The sequence below is a fragment of the Vespula pensylvanica genome, chromosome 2 (assembly GCF_014466175.1).
Source record: "Vespula pensylvanica isolate Volc-1 chromosome 2, ASM1446617v1, whole genome shotgun sequence".
In the NCBI taxonomy this organism is placed as follows: Eukaryota; Metazoa; Arthropoda; class Insecta; order Hymenoptera; family Vespidae; genus Vespula; species Vespula pensylvanica.
Genome location: NC_057686.1, coordinates 12674731 through 12687230, shown reverse-complemented (window position 1 = coordinate 12687230; position 12500 = coordinate 12674731). Strand labels below are relative to the sequence as shown.

Genomic DNA, 12500 nt, shown 5'->3' with positions numbered 1-12500 from the left:
TTTTCTTTTTTCTTTTTTTCTTTTCTTTTCTTTTCTTTTCTTTTCTTTCCTTTCCCCTCTTTCAACTAGATTACGGACTTTTTTCGCGTATACTCATGTCATATATATATATTTTTTTAAATTCTTTTTTATCTCTTTTTCTTTCTCATCTCAAGCGTTTGTTTCCTTCGAAAAAATCGAGATATCTCGCCTCGAGTACGTTTACCCTTCTGTAGCCAGCATTCTCCAGCTACGTGGCACACGTAAAACTCAAGTGCTTTCGTGATATACTCCGAGAACCGTTCCCGAAGCTTTCAAAGTGCTTTTCTTCCTCGTAAAATAGCCGAAAAAAGAGAGAGAGAGAGAGAGAGAGAGAGAGAGAGAGAGAGAGAGAGAGAGAGAGAGAGAGAGAACTATTGCAAACCCTCTCTACTGAGATCTCGACGCGGTGAAAGCACTCAAAATCTTTGCTACCGCGATCCTTGTAATCGTTCGCGGATTTTCGTTCGGTTTGGAGTTTAACAACTGCCGTTTGCATATGCTTTTTTCGTATGCATTGTTCGACGCCATTGCAATTAAGAAATGCGATAGAAACAAATAGAAAAGAGTTATGCGTAGATATGTATTTATAGAGATATTGTTTCTCTTTTTCTTTTTCCTTTCTTTCTTTCTTTATTTTTCCTTTCTTATTCAAACTAAAAATATACGCGGCTCGAATTTAAAACTGAAGAATTTAATATGCCATTCGAATGCCACTTGACTTGATCCAATGAGAATAAGTCGATTGTAGAGGGGTGTATGCATTATTATTCTAGCGATTCGTTGGATATCTTTTCAAAATAAAACCAGGTGTTTCCGCGTGACGTTTTTACGATCGATAATCGTTCTCTCGTAAAATGATTGAGCTTTCCCCGACGTTGATATCGGAGTCGTGAGAGACAAAGGTCGTATATACCAATTGAAATTGTTCGCGAAATCGTCGTTGGATCAACAGCCAATGTTATCGATACATCTTGCGTGCCGTAGTAATAGGACAAAGCGGTTTTCACGGGCAACGCCTGTCGTTGATCAACGTAATTGTTTTGTCGAAGAGACGTGTCGGCAGGCGTGAACACTATGTTGTGTAGTCTGCTGTACCTGCTACGTCAGTATGAGAAACTGTGTGCATATGTATTAGTGTGTATAAGGTGTGGAGAGAGAAAAGCCATTGTGTACGCATCGCGTGCAGTTTGCTTTCTCTTTCTCCCTCTTTTGCCCTCTCTCTCTCTCTCTCTCTCTCTTTCTCTTTCTCTCTCTCTCCCTCTCTCTCCCTCTCTTTCTCTCGTTCTCTGCAATATCGTTGCAGTTTATACAGTTGAGAAGAGATTTCGCTCGCGCGGAACACCCACAAACTTATGTCGAATTGTCGATTATGACCACTGCTATGCAACACGATCCTAATGCGGTTTGCGTGGTGGTGAACATCTTCCTTTTGGGGTCGCATTTATCGACGATTGTACTGTCGCTATATGGCATACTATCTCGTAAACTATTCATCCTTCGAATATATATTTTTATATGATTTTTCTACGAGAATAAATCGTCAGAGTATCGATTTGCGATAGAACTCTTGTTGTTCGAAAAAGATCAGCACCTGAATTTTCTTTTCTTTTTCTTTTTCTTTTTCTTTTTTTCCCCTTCATTTTTCTTTTCGACTTCGAAACGGGGGAAAGAAAAAATAAAATAAATGTGTACCATCGCAAACTCGTATCTCTCTTCTTCCTAGGTAATAAAAAGAATAAAATCGAATTTTCAACGAATAGATTTTTCCAGGCTTATATGTACCATTCCTACGGAAGAATGTAAATATTTCATTGATTGCAACAATGACATTTGATTCTTTTTTCTTTCTTTCTTTCTTTCTTTCTTTTTTTTTCGTGAATACTGTAGTCTCACCCTCCCTCTCTTTTCTTTCTTGTTTTTTTTTTCTTCTTCATTATTTATAAATCAATTTATGTTTCTAGCAAACTTTCTGTTTGTCGGGCTTCCCTTAGTTTTCTTTTTTCGGGTCGATAATCGAATATAAACAATTTTTCGTGTTTTTCGTTACTCTCCCTCTTACTTTTTCCCTTTCTCCCTCTTTCTTTCTCTCTCTCTCTCTCTTTTTCTGTCGTTAGGAATAATCGATATTTAAATTACTCACGAATGAAAGTTTGCCAGACTACAAACAATTACGTACACCCTTTCGTTATCGTATATATTATGTAACGATTCACGCACACTAATAGACGTGTGCAATAAAAAATGCTGGTTATCGATAAACGACAAATAAGAACGAATGTATAAGAATAGAGTGAGTAACGAACATGAAGAGGATTCGAGGATAGAAAGATGAGCGAGAATCCAAGAGATATTAAAAAATGAAGGAGCTGTCATCGCAGTTGTAGATAGCAAGATGATAAGGAAGAGAACAACGAAGAGATTTTTCTCTTTCTGTGTCTTTCTCTTTTTGTTTCTTTCTCTTTTTGTTTCTTTTCTTTTTTGTCCGTCGACAGAAAGTTCTCGATACAGGCATGATATTCCAATAAAAAAGGTAGTCCTTCGAATATTTCCACGAGGATAGAACGTAGACGTAACGTCACTCGAATCTCAAGGAGGGTCTCGACCCATCTTTCCTCAAGTCGATACATCGTCGCGGTGTGTGTATCGATAGAGAGAGAAAGAGAGAGAGAGGGAGCAATAGCTTCGTAAAAGCTGTCCGTGGCTGTTACAATGGCTTCTACGTTTCGAGAGATCCTTCTTGCTCACTCTCTTTCTCTTTCTTTCTCCCTCTCAACTTTTTTGCTTCTCGAGAAAAAAAAAGCTGTCCGACCACGCGAATCGCTGACTTCGGTCTCCGATTCCTGCCAAACCGGCTAGCTTTCTTCTGCTGGTCCTAACGTTTCAGTAAAAAGCGACAGAGATAAAGAGATAAAGAGATAGATAGATAGGGAAAATAATAAAGAAAAAAAAAGAAGAAGAAGAAGAAGAAGAAGAAGAAGAAGTAGGATCTCTAACTGGAAAGTACAAGCTCGTTGGCAAGCCAGCCTCGAATTTCGTTGTTCTCACGTTTCCTAGAATTATCTCGACCTAAAACGCGTGTCGTATGCAGAACTCGCGAGAATAATTGATCGATAGGCTTGAGATTAAAAATGGGGCCGTAGATATGTTTGTTGGTTTACGACTTTATTGCAAGCTCAAGTTGCTTTTTTTATCACTGTCCGATATAATCATCCCTCTTCGAAGTTGACTATAACATTGTAACTTTTTCATGTTATCCAAATGTTCTTTAAATAAGAATCAATTCATTATTAATGAATACTTATCTCTTCTTCTTTTCTTCTTTATTTTTTATTTTATATATATATATATATATATATATATATATATATAACATATTATATATAAATAACTTGGAAAGAACGAAAGATCACAAGGTCGATTACATTCTCTCTTTCATTTTTTTTCTTCCCAAAGCCTATTGTTCTAAATCAACGAATTGCCATTATATGAATTGCACGGATATTCTTGAAACTCCATTCGAAGATATCAAACTTGGATCGTCTCTCCGTTTTCCACTTTTAGCTAAAGGGTCTTCATTGTCGCATTCCGACCGTATTGTCTACGTTCTCTCGAGAAAACTAGGATCGTTTTAGTAATTGAAACAAGTACGGCGAGTGCCAATTATACCGTCATAGCTTAATGTCCTTATTGTCGCTCATGAATCTGTAACCATCCGAGCAAATGATAATCATCTCTCTCTCTCTTTCTCTCTCTCTCTCTCTCTCTCTCTCTCTCTCTCTCTCTCTTTGTTTTCGAGTTCAAGCTCTACGTCGAAAAGTTGAGTCTCTTTTAGGCAGTTACTCTGATATTTTCTCCGAGCAAGAGAATCGAGCTTCTCGTTGTTCGATAAACACACGAAAAGTTTCGTCGTATCGTATTAAAATCCCGTATCCCGTAATTTAGTGTCTTTTCCTTCCTACTCCCACCCTTATCCCCACTCACCCCTTCCCCTCTTCTTCCTATCTTTGTTTCTATCTTTCTCTTTCTCGATTTTTTTTTTTTTTCATTTCGCGGAATAGTTCGAAAAGTTGTTTCCTTTTTCAAGCCCACAGTTTCAAGTTTGCACGACATCGTATCCACTTTCCTTTACTTTATTATAACGAAGTACCGTTCGTTTTCATAGTAATAATCGTTTGTAACTAACGTTCGTTGACTTAGAAGAGGATCACGAAACGGCGGAAACATTTCAAACGAATAGAATGTTCCTGTCTGACCGTGCACGATAGAGAAGTCTCATCATCATCATCAGATATCTTAAATTAGAAAGTTGCTTGTAAAGTTTAGTTTCGCGTCATGAACAGACGATATCGTGCGAGCTCGATGGATGATGATGGTGATGATGATGATGATGATGATGATGATGATGATGATGATGATGATGATGATGATGATGATGATGATGATGATGATAATTAGAAAGAGGAGGATGGGAAATAGAAGGAGGAGGAAGAGGAAGAGGAAGAGAACAGAGAGACGTGCACGTGTCTCGTTGGCCATTGGGACGATCGATTACGCTCCAGTCACGTGTACGCAAGTCAAATTTAATAGCTGCGTATCGGTGTCGAACGTGATAGGCTCGGTATTCGTTGAGGCAAGATTCGATTAAAAAGAAAAAAAAATCAAAGAAAAAGAAAGATAGAACAAAAAAGAAGAAACAAAATTCGATCGACCGTCGATCAAAATTTTTTACTCGTGTTTTGGTTTCTGTTTCCTTTTTTGTTTCTTTTTTTTTTGATTTTGTTTTTTAGTTTTTTTCTACACTTTCTTTTTTCGTAAAGTACAGAGAAAGGGGGGAGAGAGAGAGAGAGAGAGAGAGAGAGAGAGAGAGAGAGAGAAATATAAAAAGAGATTTTCACGAAACGCAAGAAACGTACGATCGATGGGGATTTAAATGGAAAACTCTGGTCACGTAAATTTGGCAAGCTTCGACTAATGTTCCTTTTTCTCTTTTCTTTTTTCATTTCTTTTTTGACGATTACAAGGGAGAAAATAATAGGTACATGCTGGTTGGATCTTGAACGTTTTACAAGATCTAAGATCGATCAGATTCTCTATTCGTAGGAAAAGAATAATACGAACTGGTTTGGATCGTTGTTTTGATGCCGATCAAAAACGAGATGAGATACTCTCTCGGGAATATGTAGTCAATGCATTTCTAAATAATTTCACCATTCGCATCTTGGCAAGCTAGATCCTTCTCGCTTAATGCCGACGTAGTATCATTCCAGCTGGGACACGCCCAACTTTCGAGAGATCGAGCAACCGAGTAGTTCTTCTTTCATGGGAAGAATACGCTTCGTACGACCTCATTCTGTTTTCGTAATTACGTCGCTTTATTAAAATATTGAAATTGACTCGACACCATGGTAGGGGTAAACGACATTTGCATAATTATTATCAGCGAAAGAAACTTTTCTTTCGTTTTATCTTTTTTATTCTACGGGTAACTGTCCGAAACAAGTTGTTGTTCCATGCTTTATAATATCATCGATTCGTTAAAAAAACTTCCACGATCTTGACACATCCTAACTAATCGTGAAAGAGCAACGAAAAGACTAGCATGCTAACTCGTCGTCCGTTTAGCTACTTCGTCGACCCGAACTTTGCATCAACTGATATTACTTCCGAAGGCAGTTGTAATACGGGATGAACTTGTAATGAAATTCTATTACAGTTAAAACTCTGCTATCAGTCAGTCAGTCTCACACACACACACTTCCTTTATTTTGGTCTCTCCAGTTATACTCAGACCTATGTACTTGTGCACTTGTTCAACCAGACTAGTTACAATACTAATACAAAGTTAAGGAAATAATACGATGAATCTTTAATTTACTTTAATACCATTTTTTATTTATACAACTCTTAAAAAATACAATTGCATTGTTTTATTTAATTAAACGAAAGACTTTGGTGAAACTTTTACAAGCATCAAACAAAAAATATCTTCGTGCGTTGTTGTAAATCTTCCAAAAAATTTTGTCGAAATTTAAAGGAATGAATGGTGGTCAAATAAATAGAGGGGAAGGTTTTGATCATCCTTCGAAGAAAAATTATCAGTTTTATCTTAATGTTACTTTTCTCGTAAACGATCGAGCAGCAATAACCGGCATTGTATGCTGGGATATTGCGATCCAATCATATGTGAAATCGCATGGAGGGTCTCACCGGATACTTTTCCATCCCATCGAATCCCCCACGGCGCGCTCGGCTGACCCAATATAATCGTGGCTATCAATTGATAAGTCTGATATCGAGGTTCTTATTATAAACGTTTCTACATTTCGATACTCGTGAATCGATCTTTCGATAGACAGGAAGCTGACTCCCTTCGTCAATGATATTATTACGTACCTTTATATTTTTCATCGTGAATATTATCGACCTATTCGAAGGTTGCTTTATTTTCGAAGTGTTCTTCTTCTTCGTTTTTCTTTTTCCTTTCCTTTTCTTTCTTCTTTTTTGAACTGATTTTTTTTTTTTTTTAACAATTTTTTTCCTTCTTTATTTACGTATGACATCTTTCGTCAATTTACTAAATAATTCTTTTAAATTAAAAATTAATAAACATACTTTTAAAAGAATATAATCGTAGCTCTCGGAATGAAAATTATAAAAAATTCGCGAGGCAATCAACGCGTTAAAGAATCATAGATCGAAATAATAATTTTGTTGTAGATTGTATTCTTGACATTCGGTCAGTAGGATCTTTTATTATTCATTTTAATCGATCATTATCAAATTCAGAAAGATAGAAGAATTACATTGATTATATCGACTTTCACGAAGCTAATTGTGAGGCTCGTTAGTATCTTCCTTTGGAATCGTCCTTGCCTAGGGGAAAACAATCGTCCTAGGAATTATATCGAGGGTCGTCTGTGACTCGCTACGACCGTTCTTGTAAACGGAATGCGACGTCGGACAATGCACCATTTGTCGTTGCATCCGGGAGATTAGTCGGAGAATATCTCGAATTCTCGCACGGTATATCGGATTAAGATCGTTTGTCTTCTTCAACGTATCCATTCACCCCAGGTAATTGCGGCGAAACGACGTTCTCGAAATTCGTGAGGTTAACATTGACTTAAAATCGTTCGAATAGAGAAATTCCAATAGGCGGGAAATAGAAAGGATCATCGATGCAAGTATTTATTTTTATTTGGAACAGACAGAAAATATAAAAAAAATAAAAAAATAAAAAAAAAAGAAAGAGAGAAAAAAATCAAAGGACTCATCAAACTAGCTCATCATCTATGCGATCGATGAAAGGAATCACCTATCCATTGTAAAAAAAGAATAAGCATAAGTACAACATACCGTTCTTTCTAATCGGTCGACCTATTTCTCTTTTTTCTCTTCTTTCTTTTTCTTTCTTTCTTGCTTTCTTTCTTTCTTTCGTTTTTTTCGTTCGGAGACCGAGCCTCCTTTTTTTTTTTTTGTTCACTTTTAGTGGCGATACGTCCGCAAGAAAAAAGAAATTTCTCTCGGTGGTAGTTTTGCCAATTGAAATCCGCCAAGAAGTCCGCGACAAAGAGAATGCGACACGAAAGAAGAAAAAGAACAAGAGAAAAAGAACCTTTGTAGTTTGGTATTCGAATAATGGGTAAACTACCCCTTCTTCATCGTCTTCTTCTTTTCCTTTTTCTCTCCTTTCTTATTCCCGATAAGATTTCCTTTCTTTATTTTACAATGATAAGAGAAAATATATTATATATCGATCGATTCGTTTCGTTTGAAGAGATTTTTTTCTTTGCGCTCGAGCAACCTTATTAGTTATTTAAAAATGATTTATATTCATCTTATGGATTATATCGTATGACAGATACGAATATACGAAGTTGTTTTAATATTCCGCAGATTGAAGATAAGAAACGGAGAGTATCGTGTCTTACGTTCTCGTTAATATTCTTGAACTCGATATCACGTAAATCTCTCACTGCAGGTGCGTTTTTGGTCGTAATCCAAATGCGAAACACGCTCGGCAGATGCAACTGCGCTTTTTCTCGATAGCGATACCCGGTAACTTTTTCTAATATTTTTTTCTCTCTCTCTCTCTCTCTTTTTCTTTCTCTCTTTTCTCTCTCGCTTTCTCTCTCTATCTCTTCCTATCCTCGAGATTTGCTAGTCATTTAAAGGAAATCCGCGAATATTGCCGTGCACGTGGTGCATGCCGGCAGGAAGCGCTCCTTTTACTCTGAGGAAAAAGAGAGAGAGATAGAGACAGAGATAGAGAGAGGAAGAGAGAGAGAGAGAGAAAAAGAGAGAAATATGTTATCACGAACGTGTATATGAGTAGTTACATACACATACACACACACATGCATATATATATACATATAGATTTTAGTTACTCGTGAATATGTACACAGACCCATTGATGAGTCGAGCGGAGTGCGAAATAGGAGGATTCGGTCCGATACGATGGAAGGTCTACTTCCGTTGGTCGTTGGATAAGCCTGCTTTTGTTTCGAAAAATTCAAGAGAGTCCATGAGAGAAATGTGTATATTTGTGTGTGTGTGTGTGTGTGTGAGAGAGAGAAAGAGAGAGAGAGAGAGAATGCACGTATATTTTTCACTTTTTCTCTTTTTCTTTTTCTTTTTTCTTTTTCCTTTTTCTTTTTCTTTTTTTTTCATTTTCGTTTCTTTCAGCATAGCGTTAGTTCAGAATCCTCTAGCTAGATCCTTTATTTTCTCTCTGACGAGAAAACTCATCGATGAGACCCAAGTAAGAACGTGCTGGTTTCATCCTGACCTATTTTTTATTTTTTTTTCCCCTGGTGCACACGAGAAAGTTTTTATTATTTCGACTATATCTACGACTTTGATATATCTACGTTAAAAACACGTTACAGAAATAACTGATTATCCTATCATGATGATCACGATACGAAACTATTTTTCCGATGAATCACTTTCAAGACCTTTTTCGTTTTTTCGTTATTTATTTCCTCGTTTCTTTTTTTTTTATTCTTTCTTTTTCTTTCTTTCCTTCTTTCTTTCTTTCTTTCTTTCTTTCTTTTTCCAACGAGTTCTGTCATCTTGTGAAGCTTGTAACCCATATAATTAAGCATCGCTCTATATATCTATATCCATAAAATTGACGTTAATGGAAGATGGGAAAATGAATTTTGGAGTACATTTGCCAAAGACTTGGTGGTGGCTACTGCTTCCTGTCACAAAATTACAATTTGATATTCATCGCGTCGTCAGAGCTTTTTCCATTCCCATTATCTCGATACGATGTTCCTCGTCTGTGACGTTTTAATAGCGTGGATTTTCAGTTAGGAGGGTCTCTGGGATAGCGATAATGCTTGCCGTCTCGAAGGAGCCACCTATAAAACGAGCTATTAGCAGGAAAACGAGAAGGAAGGAAGGAAGGAAGGAAGGAAAGAAGGAAGGAAGGAAGAAAAGAGAAGAAGAACGAATGAACGAATGAACGACAAAATATAAGCGTTTCTTATCGATCGATCCATCACTTATCATTATTATCGTTAACGTTTTCGACAGAAGCTTTGTCGTTCTCGGATATTTCTGAATAATTAATCGCGAAATCCGTCGATTAATTCGATCGATCGACCGATCGATCGATGGATCATATCTATTTATCGAAGTTTTCTTACGACTTTCCGATTTGATTCTTCTTCTTCAAAAAGAGAGAGAGAGAGAGAGAGAGAGAGAAAGAGAGAAAAAGAAACGAAATAAAAGAAAAAAGAAATAAAACGATGAAAAAGAAATACTAAAGCTTACGACGAGGATTTATATACTTAAGTATACACACACATATATATCTATGCTCGGATTTATACACGTTCTCCGAACGAGAATTTCGATTCGAATGTACCTTAGAAAAGGTATAAACTACAACGAGCTTATGTTAATTCTCGATAAAAGGGGAGAAATATAAATGAAACGAGCTATGTACACGTAGATCGGTTAGTCGAGAAACGATAGAAAAGCCGAGCCTTTTACGATCCGATTCTCGTCGTTGCTTTTTGGAAAATGTAAAAGAAACTTTCAGGAAAAGTTTTCTTCCTCTTTCCTTTCTTAGTTGTAACTTTTCACTGTTCACGAGAACTTAGACCAACTTGGAATTATCGGACGTTTCGAATCGTTGCGTTCATGCGTTATCGCGATCGTTTTTTCCTCTCTCTCTCTCTCTCTCTCTCTCTCTCTTTTTTTCTCGTTTTCCTTTTCTCTCCTTCCACGAAGTAAAATAGATCGATTTAAAGAGTTCCAAGTAAGAAGGATAATTAGTCGTGCGAAAGGCTAACTAACATCGTATCTTCGTATAATTTTCACGAGCTCGTCTCGACTCACAATGATTTTCGTGTTCTTTTTCTTTTTTTTTTTCTTCTTCTTTCTTTTTTGTACTTGACGCGATACGCGATTCCCTATGGATTAAAAAACAAATATGCATATTCATTGCGCCGAGACTAACGATCCCTTCCTTTGATATACACGTACTCGAGGATCCGTGACAAAGAATTCATCTCGAACGTGATGCGATACCTTATTTTCGATGCGAAAACTTTCTATACCATTCTGTTACATATAACTTTGATCACCGTTATTAACATTATCGTCGTTATCAACAATATCGTCGTTTTCGTTTTCTTTTCTTTTCTTTCTTTTTCTTTTTTAAGCTTCACGGTCAACAATTCTTATCGGCGTTGTTTCATTCTGACGAAGAAATTAGCATTGTTTATATACGATTACTATTGTTAGTCTAATTAGAACGTAAAACTCATTTAAAATGTTATCATATCCGACAATGTCAACATCTCCGATTGTTGTTATGTTCTTTGAGTTTCAAGATCATTAGAATGTCGATCGTCTCTCCCAAATAAACATACCTATAATTCGTAGAATTATTATTGTGTTATTACGAAACACACGTTCGGTATAAACCATGTGATATTTATTAATGTGTAAACGAGCATTCGTCTTCGAGACACGCTTCGGAGAGTTTGTCGACGTGCTCGTATTTCGACTGAAAAGTGAGAAAACGTTTTCTCTCTTCAGATCAAATATTTGTTTTAATTAGATCAACGATGGAAAAGGAGTCAGTTAATAACGTCGAAGACGAAAAATTATTTAGATAATAGAAAGGTGCGGTCTGTATTTTTATTAAATTAAAATTTTACGGACGCGAAGACCGCGACGAGGCGAACTAAAGCGATGTCGTGCCCTTTTGTCTCGTTAATGAGACATCAAAGAGAAATCCTTGTGAACGTTCGAAATTGATTAGCGAACGTTTCGAGAGTATAACGAAGACGCTACCCAACGAGCTTTTTCCCTCAAGCTTTGCACCATGATACGGACATTAACTTACTTTTCCTATAAAACAGTTAACATCGTCTTCGTTACCTTCGTTACGCATCTATTATTTTCAACGTTTCGTTCTAAAAGATGATCTCATGATTTTAAATTATAAAACGTCGTCGTTTTAAACGTAATAGAGATACATACAATATGGATCTTCGATTTTATGTATTTATCTACGACAGTAAGAGAACTAAGGGAATATTTTTATTTTTCTTTTTTCTTTCAGCTGGAGCCGCTTCTGAGGAAATTAACCAAAGGACCAGTTCTGCACACAATCGCCACTCTCTCACGAAGGGTAAGCAAGTAAACAAACTAGATTCGTCGTTAAAAATGATGCTTGAAAACATTTAACGTTCAATTATATTATATTCGTTCTATCTTTCTCTTCATTGATACACCCCACGGCTTCTCTCATTGGAATTATTTTTTTTTTTTTTGTTCGCTTCGATTTCTTTCTACGGTTTGATTATTAGCTATCCGGTTTTTAATTTTATTTATTTATTTATTATTGTCTTCTTTCGCAATCGACACTCATATTTCATGCACGAGCACAAACGTCGTCGTCACATAATTTATAAAATATTTTTGCTACTCTATTTGTACCTTTTTGCCTGCCGATTTTATCCGTGTATTTATATACATATACATATACATGTACATATACATATACACACACATATATATATGTATACATATATATATATATATATATATATATATATATATAGTTCTCCTTTATTCAAAGCAATTTCGATTCGATCTTTTATATATCCTACGTTCTGTTGAAAAATATCTATATCATAAAAGAAAGATATATATATATATATATATATATATATATATATATATATCAAGAAAAAAAAAAGAAAGAGAAAATTTCAAAAGAAGTAAATATAAGGATGAGGGAAAAGGTCAAAGAAACACGTATCCTTCTCGCCCTTTACAAACTCTCGAAAAAACGCACTAAGAATTTCTCGAGAAAGGATCACCATTGCATCTCTCACGTTTCTTCGTTACTCCAAATCGCAAAATGCCGGTACGACATCCTCTTTGCGTAACAGTGTTCTCTTCGAACGAACAAAGCTGAATCCCATGCGAACATTATTGTCCCGCTA

General features: G+C 36.2%; 1 protein-coding gene across 29 annotated transcripts in view; it reads left to right on the top strand.

Annotated features, from left to right (window-relative positions):
- LOC122637828 (MAP7 domain-containing protein 2-like) overlaps window positions 1-12500 on the top strand; it is a 95173-nt gene that overhangs the window by 58361 nt on the left and 24312 nt on the right. For all 29 annotated transcript variants that reach the window (XM_043830262.1, XM_043830272.1, XM_043830268.1 and 26 more), the window contains one exon: window positions 11612-11680. In XM_043830262.1, coding sequence (XP_043686197.1) covers window positions 11612-11680 — 69 coding nt within the window. The remainder of the gene's footprint in view (window positions 1-11611; window positions 11681-12500) is intronic.